The sequence below is a fragment of the Diabrotica undecimpunctata genome, chromosome 3 (genome assembly GCF_040954645.1).
Source record: "Diabrotica undecimpunctata isolate CICGRU chromosome 3, icDiaUnde3, whole genome shotgun sequence".
NCBI classification, from domain to species: domain Eukaryota; kingdom Metazoa; phylum Arthropoda; class Insecta; order Coleoptera; family Chrysomelidae; genus Diabrotica; species Diabrotica undecimpunctata.
Window position 1 is genome coordinate 84,937,893 of NC_092805.1, and position 24,139 is coordinate 84,962,031.

The following is a 24,139-nucleotide window of genomic DNA, read 5'->3' on the forward strand; positions in this document are numbered from 1 at the left end:
TAAGTGCAAAGTATGTGAAGTGAGAAAAGACAAAGATTTTAGGGAAACAGAAGAAACAAAGCAATTGCATGAAAAACATTTGGAAAACAAAGAAAAATGCAAAGACTCATTTCTAGCTGATCAAAAAAAAACTATCTTAGATTCAAAATTTTTATGTGCTAATTTCGACGTACAGAAGGTGTTAAACACACCACATGGAGACAATTTGCTCTTGTACTACACCAGAAAGTATGCTTATTACAATCTTATAGTTTACGAAAGTGGAACCCAAAATGGGTTTTGTTATTTGTGGGGAGAATGTGACGGAGGACGTGGCAGTAACGAAATATCTACCATAATCTACAAATATTTGCAAGAAGTTGCATCTAATGATCCCGACTTTTCTTAGGGATTCTGTTAATATAACATCAATCAGTGTGCGATACTTACTACCAGGCCATACTTATATACCTGTCGACTCAGTTCCGCAACAATTGAGCGGTTTATCAAAAAACGCGTAGTATGGGCTCCATCAGAATGGTGTACATTGATATCCAACTCTCGTACCAAACCTAAACCATTTGAAACAATAAAAATTGATTTCAGCGACTTCTTAGAATGGAAAAAAAAATATCTGATGATGTACTAAAACCGAGTAAATTCAAATGTAAGAACGGAAAACCTATAAAAATCAGTGAAATTAAAAATGTAAAATTTGAGAAAGGTAACCCAGATATTATTATAGAGGTTGAATATTTAAATAATGGCCAGAACTGCATCAATTTCACGATGGAATTAAAAGGAAAAAAAAACCAAAACGGCTTTAGTCTCAAAAATTGTCTATTTCCGTTGCAAAGAAAAAAAACTTAATTGATCACTGCGACTACAATATAATTCCTCTCAGGTTTCAAAAGAATAAAGAATATAGGCTAATGAAAACGTCAGCTACGCCAGATAAGCTAGCAGAATCCGATGAGGAAGACGAAAGCGATGAAGGGCCCCAAGATTAGATTTCTGCTGACTAGCTATGATTCACATTTATTATATCACATGCAATAACATTAGATATTATGACTATTTGTAAGTTTATGAGTAAAGCGATTTGTTATTCAGTTAAATGCCTATTGTACTTTTTACTTTTCACAAATAAATTACCTTAAATAAATGATTTTTGGTATTTTTTTATATATATTTATGTTACTTTATGAGGCTGTGTCTAAACATACTTTTTATCGTAAGTGCTGAGCTTACGATAACAATCATAATGTGAAATTATTTCTGAATGTACCAAAATTATCGTAAGTGTGGGACTTGTATAAAACTACAGTAGCAAAATTATTTTTAATGCTTCCAAATTAACGTAAGTCCAATTACAAAAAAACTGAAACTATTTTGAAGAAAAATCATTACTTTACTTCAAACACTCATCATAATACGTCCGGATGCCAATTTTCACTTCAATTGGACATTTCTAAACACGTTTATTGAAAAAACTGCCGTACTGTAAAATTTACTAAACGAGACTTACGATGTTATGGCAAAAAGGTATCGATATATATATATATATATATATATATATATATATATATATATATATATATATATATATATATATATATATATATATATATATACATTATTTTGAACAAATTTAACATTTAACAAACAAAGCGGACCGAATTTTTTTCCAGTTTGAATTATTTAAACTGGAAAAAATCAGGCCCGGCTTTAAAAAATTTGTTGGATTTCTTCAGAAAAAAAATTTCACTTTGCTAAACTTTTAATTCGTAGTAAAATTGGATTTTTTAATTAAAAGTAAAGTAAAGTAATCATGTGGGGAAATTGTGCCACTTTAATTGCTTATTTGTCTAATTTATAAAATTCTTATTAGAGTTTTCAAAAACCTTATACAGGGTGAAATTTTTTCTATGAACAAAATGATTTTTTTTCTAGTTTGAATAAATGAGTTGATTAGGTATCAACAAAATATGAGACACATCGAACTTACCGTTCATAAGTTAGGACGAATAGAAAAGAATAGAAATTTCAGTCACAATTCACAACTCATCCTGTATATTATTAAACAACGGGAGAAGACACTTTTTAATGGTCATTTGTTATTCCCCATAGGGCATCCATAATGCCAGTCTTTGGCAAAACTTTTTAAAAAAAAATTCTACGATTAATTGTGTTAAAGATTTAAATAAAAAAAAATTCAAAGAATACAGAGTGTTACTGTAATTTTTACGCTCCTATATTTCACGTATTTATTTACAATTTTTCATGAGTTGGTTCTGGATATTATTGTTACCAGAGCAATTCTGAAAAATATCGAGAAAAAATCTGTATGTTAATGACATTTTCGATAATTTTTATTACATACTTATTTACCTGGAATCAATTCGCAGGTTTCTTCTTGTAAGTTATCATCAAGAAACTCTTCACACTGATTTTCTTCATCATTATTAGTTGTCAAATAGGAATCTTCATTCTTGGTATAGTCATGATCGTGGTCAAGACCTATGATTTTTGTACATAGAACCTTTGAATCACAGCTGTAAGTTTCTAAAAAGATAATATGTAAACAAATAGAAATATTGAAAACAAATTAAATTAATTTAAATAATCAATAAATTTTTAAAGATATTCTGGTAGATAAAACACTAGGATCTTGATATTTGTAATTTTAATAATGAATAACTAAAATATTACAATATACTAACGGTGCATTATATTCGAGGTTGAAGGATACGTTTCGTCTACAACTGCGACAGACTAATTAAATGTGCAAATTTTGATTGAGTTATTTAAACGAATTGCTATCCTAAACAAATTCGAAAAGGAGTTATAAAAGCATTAATAGATCGTGTTACCCGAATATGTAAACCTGAATATTTGGGAGAATAATTGATAAAAAGCTTTAGGGGAAAAGGGTTTTGTTCCAAGAGACCAGTATCAAACAATAACGAGAACTAAAACGTAAAGCTTTCTTAGAGCTCTTGTTAACGACAACGGTCAACGGTTCGATTTTGAAACCGTTCCGTTAGCCGTTGCTCAGCTCTCGCACTTGCAACCAATCCGTTGGTTAACTTGTCACCGTCTACGTATCCACTATCCAGTCTCCCTCGACAAGACGTTCGTCGAACCGGTGCAGTGTACCATCAGTGAACCACTTTAGTTTATACAAGTAGTGTGATGACGGCGTTGGACGAGCATCCGTTGTTTCAATAAATTACTTTCTTTGTTGCGAATAAAATATAGATTTTGATATGGAGATTTTATTAAGTGCGGTCGAAAATCGACCTGTGTTAGGGATAAAACCACGGAAAGCTATAAAAATAAGCAGCTTAATTTTGCAGCATGGAGAGAAATCTGCGTGATTCTGCACGAAGACTTCGAGTCATTATCGGACAAGGAAAAAATGACATACTTTTCTTTTTATAACAAAATAGGATATATCCATATTTTTCTTTTACGCTTCTCCCGCTTCTTTATTCATTTTTTTATGTAAATAATACGCTAGTATAATTTTTTGCTTTAACGACAACATGATATAACATGTATTGCGTGCAGTTGTTACTTTAAAACTGACGATATTTAGGAGATTCCATGCTGACAACGGACGCATATCCCTTGAAATGTATGAACCGGCGATACGGGTACCCGTTTAGCATCGCCCCGTTATCTGTTGAAAAAACATTCGTTAACAAATGTCCTTACAGTACACTAAAAATGTTACTGATCGAATCGGCTAAAGTCGACTTTACACTACATGATTTTATCATATGACAATATCATATGAGATTTGTTATGATTCCTCGTTTCTATGATTCCACGTTTTAAAAAATCGTATTTACACTGAATGATAAGTTCAGACTTATGATATGAGTGACAATGAGGTTTTATTGATTTTTCTTTTTTTTATGGTCATAGAGATATAAGACACAGTATAGGTAATAACCATTAGATTTCAAATAAATCTTTGCTTGCATGGGCTTCCCGACTTTTAATAATAATACGCCGACAACAACTGCGTACAGCTAATAGTAAGAAGAAAAAGATCATACGCCTTTGGCTCGCAGGTGGCTCTTACGAAGAAATTAGTGTTGTCCAAATATAAGAACAGGACGAGACTTAGACAGTCTTGGTCTTGGTCCTGGTATTGTACTCCCGGTCTTGGTCTTGCAGCAAGAGTCTTGCAAGTCTTGCAGTTACCCATTAATTAGCCTATTGCTATTGATTAAACGTTACTTTAGATCTTAGAACAACGTAACAGAGTAAGTACATTTTAAGCTTAAATTAACATAGCCATAATAAAGACTAACCAAATTAATAAATGTCTAAACAACTGACACCGGGTGGGGTTTGAAGCGACGATCTAAGCGATCCGTGCCTATGCTCTAACTAACTCAGCTATCTACCAGGCCCCACGGAAGTCAAACTGTTTCTTAATAAATGTTTGCATTTACTAAGCTTACATGTGCTAAAACATGGTTAAAACAATAAAAAAACAAATTAATGACATAAGCATGCCTGTATTTTAAAGAACATTATCTACCTAGAAAGGGATTGATGGACATGATGGGCAAAATATCCACATACATGTATCAAGGGGACAGATTTTTTAGGTGATAAGATAACAAACTATAATCCACTTATTAAGGCAAAATAAATGCTTTTACCAATCTTATCTCTACTTTTATATAAAAAAACTAACTTGAAAAAATAAAGAATAGTTAAAAAAGCAATGGTAATCAAAAAAAGTTATTTTAAATTAAGGAGATCCTACTTAATAAATACATTAATTTACCAAAATAAAGTAGTAGGTACATAATACAGTAGTCTCTCCCTATAACGATTCCCTATATAACGATAATTCCTCTATAACGATGAAAATAGTAAACGTTGGTTGGTTCGTCATAAGAACAATGTATTAATTCTTTCTCTATACCGATATCGTTCTCTCTTTATAGCGATAACTTTTTAGCGTTCAATAGTTGATGACAAATGTGTTATTGTGTTTAAAGTTCAGACTACCTGAGTCACGAGTGGCAAGGTCATTGTCCAGCGGTTGTTTTGTTTTACGCTTAAGAAATGCGGCCACCCATTCTACTCTTTCTTATCAGAGAATTAAGTGACTCAAGTTTATTGTTCGGGCGGCTTACCTAACTGTTATCACACAGATGTTGTCATCTATTGACGACTTTTCATTTCCAGTTTGAGTTGTGTCTTAGTATGTCAACAGTCAACATGTTTTCGAAAAAGCGTAAAGTGCTCTCGGTGGAGGAAAAGTTATCGATAACTTGAGCAATAGAGAAAGGTGAAAAGCAATCGGATGTCGTTCGCCGGACGGGGCTGTCTCAGTCAACTGTGTTTACGATATGGAAGGACAGAAAAAGTGGTTTAAAGCGGAGATGGAGGGCGATAGCAGGAAGAAGTTGCGGAAACCTCAGCACAAAGATTTAGATCGCGCTATGCTTCAGTGGTTCCAGCAGCAGCGTATGAACCATATTCCACTTTCTGGGCCTGTGGTCAGGACAAAAGCTGAGTTTTTTGCAACTGAACTTGGAATTGAGAATTTTAAGGCATCTGAGGGTTGGCTGAGCAAGTGGAAGCTGCGGCACAAGATCAACTACAGCCAAATCAGCTGAGAGGCTCGCGATGTTAACAAAAACGTAACGGATGATTGGCTAGAAAACGTGTGGCCTGGACTGAAGGCACGATATGCGTCAGACGACATTTTCAATGCGGATGAGACTGGATTGTTTTTTAAAATGACACCAAACAGAACTTTAAAATTTAAATTGGAAAAATGCGTTGGTGGAAAGCTCTCTAAGGAACGTATTACAGTTTTAGTGGCCGCTAACATGACAGGTTCGGTGAAGCGAAAATTGTTAGTAATAGGGAAGTCGAAAAACTCGCGTTGCTTTAAAAACATAAAAAATCTAGCGGTGACCTATAAAGCAAACAAAAGTGCGTGGATGACCTCGGAAATTTTTGAAGAAGCGATAAGAATAGAAAGAAAGGAAGTGGGATATCGAACTTAAAGGGAAAAAAATTCTTTTGCTTGTAGACAATTGTCCTGCTCATCCTGTATTGCGCGACCTTCAAAACATCGAACTCTGTTTTCTGCCAGCAAACACAAAGAGTGTCCTTCTTAAATCTTAAATCTGATCTTAAACTAAACATTCTTGGCGCCATCCTAATGATTAGTAAATCCTGGGACGAGGTGACGAGCAATACAATAAAACATTCCTTCAAACACGCAGGATGGCTGAAAGATCAAGGATTGACTGATGATGAAGATGACCTGCCATTAGATGTTTGGGCCAGACAGTTTGAACTTACTGTCACCTACGGACCAGAAGAGCTAACAGATTTTGAAGAAGTTGATGAAAATGTAGCTACAACATCTGGACTTTCTGAGGAGGACATCCTGCAAGCAGTTCGTGTAGAAGAAGAAGAAAACAGTGACTCGGAAGTGGAAGTAGAGCCAGAACCAGCTCCGACCCCTCAGCAGGCATTGGATGCGGCAAAAGTACTGCATCGATTCTTCATCCACCAGGAAGACGATATGAGTGCTGTGGAAGATTCGATGCGTCTTCAGGACAAGGTCAGGTCAGTTCTGTGGAAAGGGAAAAGAAGACAGACCAAGGTGACAGTCTTTTTTGGTAATGTAGGCTAAATATATTTTACAGTAGCATATTATTTTTTTTATTGTACAGTACACATGTTTTAATTGTACAGTCATTTTTAATACTGTATTGCTTATATTATTCGTTAATAAATCTATGAGGAATACAATGTTAATTCATTTATATTCGTTTTGATAATTTTTTTAAATTAAAATAGGATATTTAGTACAGTATTATTAATATTACAGTACCGAATTTTGTCTCTCTCTGTATAACGATCTCTCCTTATAACGATGAAAATTCCCGGTCCCTTGCATATCGTTATAGAGAGAGAGGACTGTATATGTAATTGGTAATAAGGTAATAACTATATTTTTTTACATGTCCACCTTTTCTAGAAGTTAATAAAAAGCTTGTGATATCTCCACCGAATTTTGGTTTTTCGGGAAGAAATATTTGTAATTCCTTTTTGTGAAAAATATTAGATGCTTCCTTAAATCTGACGTGTTTCTGTTTATCATTCTCATTTCAAACTTTTTATGTAGGCACAATTTACACAAAGCAATTTGGGATGCATAAATTATTTCGAAAAACTCATTAAATTTGCTTTTAGGTCTTTTAGATCTATAACTATAACGCTCACTACTCGGACTACAACTATTTGAATCTTTGTCCCTCATGTCAAATTGTAAACTTGTCACTCCGGAAACAACAAGGATTAGATGAAAAATAATTATTACATTAAACTCAATGGAAAGCTCAATTGGGAATAAAGTTAAGTGATGTTGAAAAAGTAACTACTTTGTGTTCGTTACTATCCAATACCCTAAGTATCTAATAACGAACCGAGAATTATATATCGTTACTTCGTTATTCTAAATACTTCATTACTAATATTATCTGTTATTAATTTGTCTCGTTATTCTAAATATTTCATTACTAACATTATCTGTTATTAATTTGTCTCGGTACTTTTGAATATTAGCCACGCTCTTTCAGCAAAGTTTGTTTAACCGAATGATCTCATCGCACACTCAGCAGAAACAATTTATGGTCTTGGGCCGATAAGATTTGTTTATTTAGATTCCTCCTGACTAAATTATAATGTGAAAAAAATTGAATTATTAAGTAGGTGTCCGTAACAATTATATTTTTTTATTAGCTAGGGTAACATATTTAAAAAAATATGGATACGATATTACTGTCGGCGACGCAATGCAAAAATTTTATTTTTATGATTAGAGGCCGGCTATTCTCAAAATATGGACAATTAATTTCAGAACGAAGAAGTCGTCTGCTGGAAAAGAATGTACAAAATATTTTAAATATTTTATTTTTACATTGTAATTATGACCTCTGAGCACATTTCAAATGTGTTTTTTAATGAATATTTTGATTCGGTATGTATGTCTATGGTATTGTTCATGATGCGCATAAGTCCAATTTTTCAAATTTTTATTACATATTTTTTTGCGTCTCATAGAGTCTTTAAGCATAAACCCGAACTACTATACTCGCTAAAACCACACTCAGTCCTAACTGCGAGACGCAAGAGTCTCGCAGGCTTAGTCTTGTTCTTGCTTAAATCTTGCACGGTGAGTCTTGGTCTTGCTAAAATTAGGCGATCTTGGTCTTGGTCTTGCAAAAACGCAAGAACAAGACCAAGACTGCAAGACCAAGACCGATTTTGGGCAACACTAGAAGAAATAGTGGACGGGGCATATCAAATTTACCAAATTAAAAATAATTAAAGATAATTAAAAATAAATAATAAAAGAAAAATACGACACAATAGCACAGATTAGACAATAGGCCCAATATCAATACAACAAACAAAAAATAAATAAATAAATAAAGGATGTTGTCTCTCGGTGAGAAAATGTCTCTGAATTGACATAAGAATAAGGCGCGAAATTTAATAATATGTTGGTGTTACCGGTATTATTACCGAAAATCATATGATTTTATCATGCGGAATAGGTACCATACTATTCTCCTGTGACAAGCTATGACGAGACACATGACAGTGCTTATGACAAAATCATACGACAAAGCACACAGTGTAAACATCTAAATTTCACTCCATGACCAAATCATATGCCAAATCACATGATAAATCATATATTGTAAAGTAGACTTAAGTCCTGCAAAAATTGAGTTATTTAAACAACTCGAATCACTATCCTAAACAAATTGGAACATGAGTTATAAAACCCTAAATGGATCGTACTACCCGAATATGTGAACCTGAATATTTGGGAGAATAATTAATAAAAATCGTTGAGGGAAAAGATTATGTTCCAAGAGACGGCAAACGATCTGTAGGTCCAAAAACCGCAAGTCAACCGCAATATCGAGAACCAAAAGGTAAAGCTTTCTAATAGTACACTAAAAATATTACTGATCGAGTCGAAAAAGTCTTGCAAACAATGACGTAAGCCCCATCTTAAAACCAACAAGAAAGTCTAAAGTCTGTTTTAAACTATAACATAAAATGATATACAAAATCTGTTAACAAAAAATGTTATAGAAATTAGAACATGTCCTATTTTGATACCAATTATTAGTACACACGCATGCGCAGGCGAATATAACATCGACACACATCATCTCTTCATAGACTTTGAAAGTGCATATGACAATATAAACCGAGAATTCTTAATAAAAGCAATGAAAGAATTTAATATACCAACACAACTAATAGAACTGATAAAAGAATCTCTAAAAGTAGAAAGTAGAATCCGGATACAAAATGAATTAACGGAAACAATAGATATAAAAAAGGGACTACGCCTGGGAGACGCTCTATCGCGCATCTTGTTCAACATCGTACTCGAGAAAATACTGAGGGACACAACAGTCAATACACGAGGAACAATCATTAATAAAAGCGTGCAAATACTAGCATTTGCAGATGATGTTGACGTAATCGCAAGATCAAGAAGAGAAATGATACAGGCATACAACCAAATAGAACGAGCTGCACAAAATAGTGGTCTTAAAATCAATCAGACCAAAACAAAATATATGCAGGTAAGTAAAAACGCAGAAATAAGGCAGCCACAAAATATAACAATAGGAGAATAGAACATAGAGGGGGTAAAAAACTTTATATACTTGGGATCCCTAGTCACGTCTGATAATAACGTTACGAAGGAAGTGAAGAGGCGAATATTTATTGCAAATAAATGTTACCATGGCTTAATTAGACACCTAAGATCAGATAACGTCGCAAGAAAGACAAAATGAAAAATATATAAAACCCTAATAAGACCGGTACTCACATATGGCTCAGAAACCTGGACACTCACTAAAAGAGAGGAAACGTTGTTAGCCACCTTCGAAAGAAAAATCTTGCGACACATATATAAGGGCACAAAAGAAAACGGAATATGGCGAAGAAGATACAACTCTGAACTATACAAAATATACCAGGATCCGGATATTATAACATTCATTAAAATAGGACGACTGCGTTGGATAGGACATGTAGAAAGAATGGAAGAAGGCGAAATACCAAACAAAATATTCAAACAGATGCCAGTAGGAAAAAGAACAAGAGGAAGACAGAAACTGAGATACTTAGAACAATAGAAAATGATATAACAACCTTAAAAATAAAAAACTGGATAAAAAAAGCACGAAACAGATCAGAATGGAGAAGAATCCTGGAACAGGCCAAGACCCAAAAAGGGTTGTCGAGCCAGTGATGATGATGCATGCGCAGGCGTTTTTTCTTGCTTGTCTGAATTAAAAGAAATGTTGCAATGGAAGCAGCAGATAATAGGAGAATTTTCTTCTCCATCATATATATATATATATATATATATATATATATATATATATATACATATATATATATACATATATATATATATATATATATATATACATATATATATATATATATATACATATATATATATATATATATATATATATATATATATATATATATATATATATATATATATATGTCTTTGTTAAAGCAAAGGTAAAGCGTGGGTAAACTAACTAGGTATTTACGTGGGTAAAAAACTAGGTTAAATGTTGGAGAAAATGAGGTTACGTTACAATAACAAAAAGAAGAATAAGAACATTGAGGTTAACAGTACATATACACCAACATAATAATTTTAAAAAAGGACTTTTTTAGCATGTAATGCGCAGAATCACATAACATATTTTGATACCAAAATGTGACAATGTAATACACAAAACTTCTTGTAATAATATTGTCACATATTGAATAACGAATATTGTTAAATTAAATAACAATCATTTCATGTAAGTTTTTGTTATACCATTTTCTTATATCATTTTATGTTATAGTCTAAAACAAACTTAAGATCCACTAGAGATCCAAGAAAACCGCTGTCCACTCTAGGACTTTAGAGTATTTCCTGTAGTTGTGGTTCAGTATATATTATAAAACAAACGATGTAAATACTCGCCTGTTTAAAAATCAACTGTTGCAGAACATACTATCACACAAGATCATTTGTATAGTAATGAAGATGGATAGTACGCTAAATACTACGAAATACAGAAAAATTGTCGCTTTGATCGATCGAAGCGACGCGACAGGTGATGACAAATACGTCCGCTCCCTCATCAGCTTTAAAGACGTATTCTACAGTTGTAGATAAAACGCCAGGAAGAAAAATAAATTCTAGAGCACAACCTATAAACCCCAAGTAAAATTAATTTTGTCCCTGGACCTAGGCCGTAAGTTCTATAAGCGGATAAATAAACACCAGCAGATCAACTCAGAACATGACATAGGAACTGCAGATGTATCATTAACTGTAGATTTGTTGATTGAACATTACATACTCACATAATACACATACACACATGCACATGTAAAGCATGCTCAATCGGCAAATCACCATATTATGAGATTTGTGCTGTCCACACAGTGCTCTCCAATCCCGATGTGTAACATCATGCTCAAGGTGACAGGTGTTGCCGAAAGATTGTCCCAGAGAGCTGGTGAACTGTCACTCTTTGTCTGGCAGCAAATCGCTACAACTTGTAGAAATAAAATGGACACGTGCCAAAAAGAGTTAGACCAGAAATGAGTGACTCTTCTGAACCCATAAATAAAACTTTAAAAATAGCTTATGTGCACCTGTCCTATATACCAATAGGATGTTCCCTATTGGGCATTAGGACATGCCGTATCGGGAATGAGAACTTCCCCACCCTTCTGTCCGGGATGGAGCAGTGGAGAACACTAGTCTCAGACCGCCACGGACACTCTTAAAAAAACACCGGACAATTTTACTGAAAGAGCAATCTATAACAATGAGCATGAATTTAACAACCAAATTATAAGACATATTCTTTCTCACAAGTTTATATCCCGTATACATATAGTATTTTTCAAATAAAAATGCGTGCACGTCACAATTTATATAAAGTGACGTCACTTATATTTAAAATTTCCAGAACGTCAACCTTATGAGTTCAAATTTTCCTAACACAGCTAATAATACGAAACCCATATGAACTGCTCGATCTTTTATAGGCGTCAACATGGTATAATAATCAGAAAAATCTAATCATCATTATATTGGGAACTTTAGAATTATATTGATTAAATAACCAAAAACATTTATTATTAATAATATAAATTTTATGAAATAACTCTTGAAGTCTAATATTCCACAAAATAATAATTTGAATTAAATAGATTAGACAATTGTACGCAACTGATACAGGAATACTTCAAATTTTATTGACAGTTCAGCGTGTGGCAAAAGTGTATAAAGTGTTGCCGCTTTTTTAGAGTAAGAATTTTGTTTATGTTTTGATTTCTTGTACAATTCGATCATAATATAATCTATATTAATAAATTGTATTTATAAATTTAGATTAATAGTTTTAAAAACTCATTATTGTTGTGTATTGTGATTGTGCTATGCCAAAACAACTAAATAGTCTGTAGAAAGCTGATAAGCTTTCATATAAGATAGATTATTTTGAACAAGAAATAATGGCGAGACGTTTTTACTATTAATGCTCTAAATAGAGGAAAGTTTAAAATTTAGAATATATAATTTTGTATTAAAATGTTTTCTTATGTATTTTAGTGTGTTGCAGTAGTCTTAAAACTAAGTGTATTTACTGTTATATAATAGTTTGACAAATAGTTGACATTTTAAAAATACTATATAGTATATGTTCTGCAATATTTTATGAACCATTCACCATTAAATTTCAAGTTTTGTCATTATTGTTAAGCAGGTTGTCAAAATTTTAAAATCAACTCATAAGAAAGTAATATTTTGACATTAACTAACTTCTAAAAAATGTAACCAGTAGCACACTATCAGAGTTTGTAGCAATATTTTCCCCTTAGTTTTGACGCAACTGGAGCAGAATGAAATATTTTTTTTTTCGGTACCCCATTTTGCCTTTTTGAAGTACGCCTCGGCGTATATACAAGTTATTCTGATTTATAGCTCAGAATGTGTTAAATATGTGTTTACTCATTATCAAAATGCAAAATGACATATTATGAACATGATGAATAAGATTATAAGCTGCACGCCTTTGACACAACTCACTAATTATATTTAATTACAAAAATGCATTGGTTTATTTATTGATTGATCTCTATCATATTTCACAAATTCTTCTCAGTTCCAATGTTTTTATAAATTACTACGATCTTTACTGAACTTATATTGTTGCCTATCTATCTACCTGTTTGATAACCCTTGAAGAGTTTTGAAATTCACTACATAGTGTTCATTCCTCATATTTTTATTTTGTTCTATAAATAGGTGATAGGTTGCCAAGGTTGCTTATATAAATTTAGTAAAAATATTACATGAAATAAGTATTTGAAACTTATTTTCTGATGAAATTAAATTTAATAATTTTCTCAATATAAAATAGTTTTGCAGGCCTATATATATATATATATATATATATATATATATATATATATATATATATATATATATATATATATATATATATATATATATATATATATATATAAATTTCAGTTCTGCTGGCACTCCCAAGCCACTGCTAAAAATTTGCAAAAGTTATTTGATGTCAAAGAGAAAACTTTCTGAAAGAGTGTATTTTTCACCAAATTTGAAAAAAATGTTTATAAATGATTTTGATCTATAAGTTTTTAATTTAGATTTTAAACTTTTAACCACTTTTACATCAATAAAAAACTTATCACACCTGTAGTTTTAAAAATCAATGATTGGGAAGTCTAAGTATTGTGTATTATATACATCTATTCAAAGATTATCAGGTACAACTCTAGTGTTCTGTTTCTCCTGGTTGTAGTTCAGTTTTCATTTCGTTATGATTACCTCCAACATTTCAATTAATCTATAGTTTAACCAATGAATATGCATGTATCCATATTCATTGGTTTAACTTCGCCTTTCACATTTGTCTAAAATCAACTTAATTACAACACTTCTATTTCTATACATTTTTTCTATAAATTTATTTTCTCTTACGTTTTGTCTATTGTGTGATTTCTATAGACCTACAATTATTGTGTGTGTGTGTGTGTGTTTGGTGAGTTGGCTTGGAAACTAGTCCTTTAGCCACAGAATTGTAATGTAAGATATTAGTTTTTAAATAATGTAACCAACTTTAAATAAAAAGTTACATATTAGTTCGTATACTTCTCTACTATCTAAGGAGAGTAAATGGGTGATGTTTATGGGAGTCTGAATTTTAAGTTCTGATAGTTTTGAATACAGCTGATCTGTTTCATACCTATGTTTATCGCACTTAAAAAGAATATGGTTGATGTCACATTGTGATATATTATCGCATGAGCATACCCCAGAAGGGATAATATTTAACTTCGCCAAGTGAGCTGGGAATGCACCGTGATTAGTTTTCAGTCGAGTAATTGTGGCTGTCAACTTCTTTGGCATTGCATATTTGAAAATATAGTCAACATCTTGTGGTAGGGTAGGGTGGATAGTATAATATTGATTATTTGAATTCGTTGCTATGTTTTTCCATTTTTCTTTCCAATTTATAAAAATTTTGTTATAATAATGTTGTTGTAAGTCCTCCAATGTAAATATGGGAATATAGAGTCCAACATGGGTCGCATCTTTAGCAAGCTGATCAACCAGTTCATTTCCCTCGATACCTATATGACTTTTAACCCAAATAACTGTAATATCTTTACTATATATTTTATTTTTAATAGCACAAAGAATATTATTTCTTTTATGTTGAGTCATATCTGAGTTTAATCCTTTAATGACCGATAATGAATCTGATAATATTACTGCTTTATTTAAATTGTGTGAATATAGCCAATCTAATGCTTTTTCGATAGCTACCGCTTCAGCAGTATATATTGAACAATGTGATGGAAGTTTAATTTTCAAAGATTCGCTTTTATGTGGAATATAAACTGCGCAACCTACAATTATTATATTCATTGAATGGAATATAATTTAAAATTTAATTATAAATATAAACAATTAAAAATGAATTAAATGTCTATAAAACATTTATAGACTATTCTTCAATGTTTTATAACAAATAAAATGTTTTACATACATTAATTAATTCTACATAAAATAAAAATATTCTTGAGGAAGTTAAAAAATAAATATTTTTATTTTACTTGAAATTTTGTACATACTAACCCCTGATTTGATCTTCTTCCTCGCTATCGACATTCTCAAAAATAATTTGATTATTACTTAATTGTTCTTCAATTTCAATACATCTGTTAATTAATTCACTAAATTTTTTTAAAGTTTCAAAACAAATAAAACAAATTCTATCTTTATCTGATAAAGTTGATACCTAAAAATTTATAAAATTATTTAAATGTCTCAAATTTAAATGATGCACTACCATTTGAGGAACATATTGGAGTAAAACATCTTTGATAGTCTCATTATCCAAATGTTCAGTAATTTGAATACATTCATCGTCGTCAGCTGCAACGGACAGGCAAGTTCTGCACGTAATCTTATACATGGTAAAATTTCAAGAAATTTGTTGTTCAGTACCACAAAACTCAACTCAAATCTTATAGAGCCCACTGTACTGACTTGTGAAAGGCATTCATAAATTCAAAAGTATATTGTTTCTGTACCACAGTCATACATAGAAATCAGAGTGATGGTTACGTTACAACAACTTCTACAACATAGATAACAAAATGGCGGATTAGCATAGCATGATTGACGTGACATTTCCGTTGATCAACGAATCACAAATCAGTATTGTATTCACGTGATTCGACTAGTAAATTTTAATCAAAAATTTCATACTGTACACAACAATATTGTTGCGGGTTGCAAATGCGTTTTAAAAGCAATTTAGCCACAATTTAACTAAATTTTAGGAAGGGGCCACTTTTCATCAAACATTTACAGCCAATGCAATACAATAAAAATAAATACATCAATAAATAATTTGATCAGCTATTCCTGGGTTGTTCGGTGTTCCTGCATTCACAGAATTGTTTTTCACGCTGACAGAGTGACATTGACTTTGGACATTCATCTAATCTAACTGTCATCTACACGCGTGTTGACCATTGAATTATGAATTCAGCAGAACATAAAATTGATAAAACATAGGTTAAAAACATAAAAAATTTATAGCACATCTAGATCTAGATAACGTGGTTTAAAAATATGGGTAAAGTAAAGCAAAAATCAAACCCTCATCAGAAAAATGTACCTTTAGAACAAGATATTCAAAATACAAAATTTGCTAAAAGTAAAAATAGAAATAAAATACGCCTTAGAAAAGATGAAGAAGAACAAGTGAGTAATTATTATATAAACATGAGAATTAAGGTTCATGAAAAGGTATATTCAATATCTTGACATAAGATATCCTTTAGGTTCTTGCAGATACACTTAAATATGACTTGTTAAAGTGTTGTTTCTTGTTTAAACATATTTATCTAAAGAGGTTTTGAAACTGCTTTCTTATGGCACGTTTAAGTTAAAAATTATTTTATATGGAATTAAACCACAATTGACTATAATGAGAATTACATTTTACATTTGTTTTGTGGTTGCGATTTTAAATCCGGAAATTGTTTTCAAGTTTTTCTGGAAACTTCAAAGCAAATGCAAAATGTATTTCTTATTATGATTTTTTTCCTCCTGGATTCATATTTGGATATATGAATAAATAAGATTATTCACGTTCGTTTTATATAAACAATTCTAATAATGATAACTGCACATCTGATTGATAAGATATTTTAATAGGGTTCCCACAGAAGACCTGCTTAATTCTCGAAATCATCAAATTGACCAATTCAGTAATTCACTATATCACATTTCTTAAACACTTTATTTCAATGAGTCGTTAACGAATATAAACATTAAAAAAATCAAGAATTGATGAATTAAAAAAAAAACATCTGTTTTTCCTAATCATTTGCAGTGCGATTACATTTCGTTTTTTTGTGAACAGTGGTAAAATACGAAAACACTTTGTGTTTTATTTAATTGCTGTGTTTGATTTAAAATATTGAAAAGAAATTGCAAATTCACAAGCGAACTTGGAAAAGATTATCTATCCTTTTATAAAAAAAGCTTTGTAGTGACAATAGCAGGGTGAAATGCCAGCAATTTTTTTCAGAATTTTCAATTGCATACGGTGAGTGAGCAGATATTAAAGATCACTTAAAGTGTGCAAAACACAAGACTGGTGTAACAGCGATTGCAAGTACTTCTTCTATCAAAATTTTTTTTTAAAATGATGATCCCATTCAAAACGATTTAATAATTGCAGCTAAAGAGGCCACATTCGCTTATCACACGGCAATGCATGATATAAGCTTTAAAACATCTGATTGTATGTCGAAATTTATTTCAAAATTTTTTGAATCAAACTTTGGGGTTGTGAGAATCAAATGTGAAGCGATCATTTTAAATCTGTTGGTACCTTTGTCTTTGTCAGAGTTACACACCGACTTACAGAAGGCTTTTTTCGTAAGTATTACTAACGACACCTCAAATAAACAGCACATCAAACTGACACTGGTTATTGTTAGATACTTTTTACCATTAGAAGGTGTACATGTGAAACTATTGAATTTTGAGTCCGTTCCGGATGAGACATTAGAAATATTGACTCAAAATATAATTTCAACATTATGTCGTCATGACAATACAAAAAAAGTAGCTGCATTTTGTGGCGACAATTGTAATACAAATTTTGGAGGTGTGCATAGAAGACAACAAAATAATGTTTACAGAAGACTTAAACAAGAACTTGGTGTAGATATTGTAGGAATTGGATGTGGAGCACATATTGTACACAATGCACTTCAAAATGCTGTGGATGGTTTACCAATCAAAATTGAAGCACTAGTTGTCAAAATATATAAACATTTTCATATCTACACAGTTATAGTAACTCAGTTGAAGGAATTCTGTGAATATGTAGATGTGGGATATAGAAACCTAATCCAACATGGAAGTACCAGATTTCTTTCTCTTTTGCCAGCAATCGAGAAAATTCTAAATATATTCGAAGGACTAAAAGCATATTTCCTTTCCCAAGATAACTGTCCACATGCAATGTGAGATTTTTTTGAAAGTGAAACAGGTGAGTTATATTTTTGGTTTGTGCATGGACAATTAAACAATTTTAACAAGACTGTATTACTCATGGAAAAAAAGTGAAGCAAGTGTGACTGACATTATTTTGAAATTAAGAAGACTGAAATCTAACCTTCAAGAATGCATGGACAGCAGTTTTGTACCACAAAGAGTGAAACAATTATTATTAAAGTATCTTGGTAGTAGCCAGGATATTGATAAATTTCAAATAGAAGTAAGTGATTTTTACCGACGATGCATTTCATACATTGAATTGTGGGGAGACAGTTTCGGAGGAGTCGACATTTTTGAATGGATTGGACTGAATCACGTATTGAAATGGGACGAAATCAAAGGATCTGCTGAAATTATAAACAAAATACATGGTTCGGACGATCGACAAAATATTAATACTGACAACCTTTTTGACGAGCTGTCACTTATGAAAGTTTTTATAGCATCAAAGAATGATAAATGGAATTCCACGATGATACAAATTGATTATGTTGACAAATGGGTTCTATTATTTAAACATTTTCATGAACAACACATCGATACACACAACCTGGTAAAAGTGGTGCAATATATTTTGTGGTTACCAGGCCCCTCCGCTCCTTTAGAATGTGTCTTCTCGATGATGAAACATATTTGGTCAGACGATAGGAGCTGTATATTGGAGTCTACCGTACAATAAATAAAAAAAAATAACATTTTATTAAAAAAAGTACATACAAGCGAGAAGTATGAATGGTACAAAAAATAATTTCAGCATTGCATAGCTACCCTATCCTACCTACCCTATCCACCATTTACTGTCCCAGTTAAGAGTTTCATAATTATGGTAAGCCTACTTATTACAGTCAATTGTGGTTTGACCACATCTAAAATTTAAGTTTATCTAACTTTATATAACCAATAACTAGAGATGCACAGACCTAGAGAAAGGTGACAAAACACATTGTTGCTAAGAGTCAACTAAAATGTTCAATTATTAGAGAGTCTGTCTAATTTTATCCTATTTTGCAACATTCTCAATCTTAAAGGAAAATCTTTTTTCTGTAACCCATGACCACATTATTTATCCTTAATTTATATGAAAAATAAACCTTACACAAAATAATTTGTTAATACATAACTGAAGAAAAACAAAATAATATAGTCAAAAACTTTTTAAGATACTTTACTCCTTATATATCATAATTTGTTTATTTTTAGTATGTGGATGCAAATTTATCCAGAAAAATCCTATCAGCTGCTCGTTCCCAACAAAGAGAACTAGAAGAAAACACACCCCAGCAGTCAAAAAATAAATTTGTAAGCTTAGATGTCATGGATTCAGACGAATCTGATGATGAAGTAGGAGATGACAATGTTGATGATGCATATTATGAAAATATTGAAATTAATGAAGATGATGAAAAAGCCATTGATATGTTTATGAGCAAAAATCCTTTGCCACGTAGAACTCTAGCTGACATTATTATGGAAAAAATTACTGAAAAACAAACTGAATTAGATACTCACTTTAGTGATGCTGGTTCAATGCAGGTTCAAGATCTGGATGTGAAAGTTAAACAAATGTATGAAGGTGTCAGGGATGTTCTCAGAAAATATAGAAGTGGAAAACTACCAAAAGCATTTAAGATAATACCCAAATTGAAAAATTGGGAACAGATATTGTATATTACAGACCCACCAACGTGGTCAGCAGCTGCAATGTACCAAGCTACTAGAATTTTTGCATCAAATTTGAAAGAAAATATGGCTCAAAGGTTTTACAACCTAGTTCTCCTACCAAGGATAAGGGATGATTTAATGGAATATAAAAGATTGAACTTTCACTTATACCAAGCACTACGAAAGTCTTTATTCAAACCAGGTGCCTTTATGAAAGGTATTTTGTTGCCTTTATTGGAAAGTGGAAACTGCACATTAAGAGAAGCCATAATAATAGGGTCTGTGGTTGCTAAAAATTCTATACCTATACTTCATTCATCTGCAGCTCTTCTAAAAATTGCTGAAATGGATTATACTGGAGCCAACTCCATATTTTTAAGAATATTCTTTGATAAAAAATATGCTCTTCCTTATAGAGTAGTAGATGCCTGTGTTTTTCACTTTGTAAGGTTTCAAACAGACTCTAGAGAACTACCAGTGCTGTGGCATCAAGCTCTTTTAACTTTTGTTCAGCGGTACAAAGCTGATATATCATCAGAGCAAAAAGAAGCTTTATTAGAGTTATTAAAGAAGCAAAGTCACCATTCTCTTACTCCTGAAATTAGGAGAGAGTTGCAGCATGCCAAGTGTAGAGACTTAGAAGATGTTATGCCTACAATGGAGTTTGATTAAATTTGAAATAGTTAACAATTATTTTTTGAAGTTAATAATAATAATCAAATTTATTTGTAAATTAATAAAATATTAAAGGCTTATGCATAATTATTTTGAAATAAAAATAAAGAAAGATATGATTCTATAAAAATGAAATTTGGACATAATTTTAAAAGTCAGAAAATTGGCTGGGTGCAAGAAGTCTTCACAAGTGAGATCACAGGAAAATACAGAAAAATATATTTTGGAAGATATTCTTTTAAAATAATAATTATATTTTTTAAGACGAATAACAACATACAACAAAGTGATTTTTCTAATCATTTTCTTTCTCAAAAAAATAATGTAAATATATTAAACTCTAATAAGTGTATCATTATGCTGTAAATTTATACTTAGAGTGTATTTGTTAGACCAAACATTGCAAATTATATCTGAATACAAAAACAGTAAGTTATGAGTGATGACTGTAGTATTTCTAAATGCCATTATGACCATTGTTATTTTTGGAAATAGGTACCTACAATCAATACCAGCTCAAATAAATATGATAAAAGGAATACAACAGCCCTTACAAAACACAAAAAATAAAATCACACTTTGAACTTTGAGCAAACAAAAATTCTAAAAGTAGAACAAAACATTTGTGATGTAAATTTATCAAATACAATTTATTTTACATTTTGAAACTGTCTCTGGACTAAATGCCATAAAAAATTAAACACATTACTAATTACAATTAACAATTTTATTAATTAATTAACATTAATAATTTTTTTAAATGTCCAATTGTTTTTCGTGATAAATTGTGTTTTATGTTACATGTAATTTATCAGAATTTACCCCATGTGGATTAATTTACGTTTTATGGTAAGTTTTTTGTAAATACTATAACAAAATACGTTGATATACTTTAGATATTGTTTTGATAGAGGCATGGGGTATCTGCCGAAACGTCAACTAAAATAAAGAACTTTTAATAACAATTAATGTATATATACAGGTATGGAAAAAATTATCTTAATGAGGCATTTACAGGTTCACTGCTTACGTAATCTAAAGGTGGGTACACATATGCGAGCCAAACGGTATACGTACCGTGCGCGTATAGATCCAGGAAAAATATTCTACATCGTATTGATCGCATACTTATCTCGATCCATGGAAAGCGACAAACCAACAACGAACACACATGTGCGAAATGATTCATTTTATTTATAATTTGGGTACTGATTTATGTTTCTGTTTTTGCTTGTTTAACAAAAATAAAAATATGTACAATAATCAGTTTACTGTTTTCTCACGTCTCTCTAGAAAGGAACACGTCAATCACACAATGTCGATTTGATGAGACAATAAAAATGTTCGCTGCGTCTAGTAAGCGCCGTCCAAACTGAAAGACGAGCTTCCTTTGAAGTCGTGGAATAAACCGCAACAATTTGGTTCGCGACGAGTCACGATGAAACAGTACGCAAGCGGTTTTTTCTGCCGTACACATTAACGGATATAGCGTTCGCATACCGTATGCATACCGTTTGGCTCGTATATTACGAGCCAAACGGTATGCGAACGCTATATTCGTTAATGTGTACTACAGAAAAAACCGCTCGCGTACTGTTTCATCGTGACTCGTCTCGAACCAAATTGTTGCAGTTTATTCCACGACTTCAAAGGAAGCTCGTCTTTCAGTTTGGACGGCGCTTACTAGACGCAGCGAAAATTTTTATTGTCTCATCAAATCGACATTGTGTGAATGACGTGTTCCTTCATAGAGAGACGTGAGAAAACAGTAAACTAATTATTGTACATATTTTTATTTTTGTTAAACAAGCAAAAACAGAAACATAAATCAGTACCCAAATTATAAATAAAATGAATCATTTCGCACATGTGTGTTCGTTGTTGGTTTGTCGCTTTTCATGGATCGAGATAAGTATGCGATCAGTACGATGTAGAATATTTTTCATGGATCTGTACGCGTACGGTACGTATACCGGTTGGCTCGCATATGTTATTTGGCTCCACCTTAATAGGAACATGCCAGATTCTAGGAACTTTGGTTCAATAAACAGTGATAAGAGTTGGTTGTTGGTATTTTATATGACGTTATAGACATTATATGCCACATTTGGGAGCAAATGTCAAAAGGACGCGGACCCGCGTCATAGCACCACATTTTAAATTTTCACACCAAATGCTAACGGACGCGGATCCACTTCTTATTTTTGAAATAAAAGGCTACAAAAAAATTATGTTTTATTTGAAAAGTAACAAAACATACACTAAAAATAATATAATAAGAGCAACTTGAACGTTATAGGTAACAAATAGTACAAAAAATACACCAACTAGAGTAATTTTCGGTCTTCATGGTATGTTACTGAGCATAGGCCTAGGCAAAGACCAGGTTTGCCAGTACAAATAAGACATTCATAAATCGTATCTTTTCTTTTTTATTCACTTTACACACCCTGCACTTTTTACGTTTCGTTTCTCCTTTTGTATTTTTCTCGGCTATTTGTTCAAAATATGCCGTTCAGTCGAAAGTCATAGACAGTTTTGTTCCACAATATTTGTTAAATAAAAAATAAGAGTTTACTAAAATTACTTGTAGTACCTATGTGTAAGTATACTCAATTTTTTGTACCAGCGAAGAGTTTTTCTTTCGCAAGGATAGTATGATAACTAGACTTCGACAAATATGCAAATAAAAATGTAGAAAATATGCGCATAAATATGCACGTGTTTACCCGAAAATATGCAAATATTTTACAAAATATGCATACAAATAAATAAAAAAATCGTAAAATAGTAACAATTTTATTAAAAAAAAAAGTGTACATAACTAAATATTTCCTACTATTCATTAAGATTTACATTTATTTTAAGTAACTACATCATTTTTAAGTATGAATAAACTTATTTAGAATTATGGTAACAATAAATGACCAAGTGGTGTTCAAAATTTTCTAACAAAAACTTGTGGCTTCTGTCTGAGTACATATATTTATATATGGAAAAACTTCGTTCAACATCAACTGATGTAACGGGAGCATTTTTCAAACTAACCAAAACATTTGGTTCTAAATTAATTGTTTCCGAAATATTTCCAGCTAGAACACTGACTACTTCAGAAAGAATATGGTAACCTTTATTTTTTTCCATAGTAGCTTCAAATTTTTTTAAAATATCTTTTCCAATATTACCTCTAACGTTCCGACAACATGACGCAAATTCTTTTATTAATGCTGTACTTTCGAACAATGACAGTTTTGGTGATTCTAACTGAGTAATTGTTTTTTGAACAAAACTAAAATTTGATTTTATAAAAGTTCTTGTTGAAGCAAGTTACTCTGAAAAGTTTGTTTAGAATCCAAAGGAGATTGGGAACTTTCATCTGTTAACGTATCAATTATGTTCTTTATTTTAACAAAATGATCTGCATAAAAATTAGCTGCTTCTAACCATGTTCCCCATCGCGGTAAAATAGGTTTTGGTGGAAGAGGAATGTTAGGTAGCATTTCTTTATAAAGTTGAATTCTTATAGGAGATTTAAGAAATACTTTTTTGACACTGGATATCATGGTATTTACAAGAGGA

The 24,139-nt window shown here is 31.6% G+C and overlaps 2 protein-coding genes across 2 annotated transcripts in view; one reads left to right on the forward strand and one right to left on the reverse strand.

The window, feature by feature from the left end:
* The window catches only part of LOC140436987 (uncharacterized), a 59,087-nt gene extending 43,285 nt beyond the window's left edge, over positions 1-15,802 (reverse strand). Inside the window, exons 1-3 of the mRNA XM_072526195.1 lie at positions 15,489-15,802; positions 15,275-15,437; positions 2,371-2,544 (exon numbers count right to left, since the gene is read on the reverse strand). Coding sequence (XP_072382296.1) covers positions 2,371-2,544; positions 15,275-15,437; positions 15,489-15,614 — 463 coding nt within the window. The 5' untranslated portion in view covers positions 15,615-15,802. The remainder of the gene's footprint in view (positions 1-2,370; positions 2,545-15,274; positions 15,438-15,488) is intronic.
* A 334-nt stretch (positions 15,803-16,136) lies between these two features.
* Positions 16,137-21,003, forward strand: bys (Bystin). Its single transcript, XM_072526196.1, has 2 exons — positions 16,137-16,411; positions 19,424-21,003. Exons 1-2 carry the CDS (start codon positions 16,280-16,282, stop codon positions 20,555-20,557), a joined length of 1,266 nt encoding a protein of 421 aa, XP_072382297.1. The 5' UTR covers positions 16,137-16,279; the 3' UTR covers positions 20,558-21,003.
* The last annotated feature ends 3,136 nt before the right edge of the window (positions 21,004-24,139 follow it).

Bases quoted from the DNA above. Each gene is read 5' to 3' on its own strand.
- bys (XM_072526196.1), top strand. From the start codon at position 16,280: ATGGGTAAAGTAAAGCAAAAATCAAACCCTCATCAGAAAAATGTACCT. The intron at 16,412-19,423 runs GTGAGTAATTAT...GTTTATTTTTAG, and splicing joins GAAAAGATGAAGAAGAACAA to TATGTGGATGCAAATTTATC.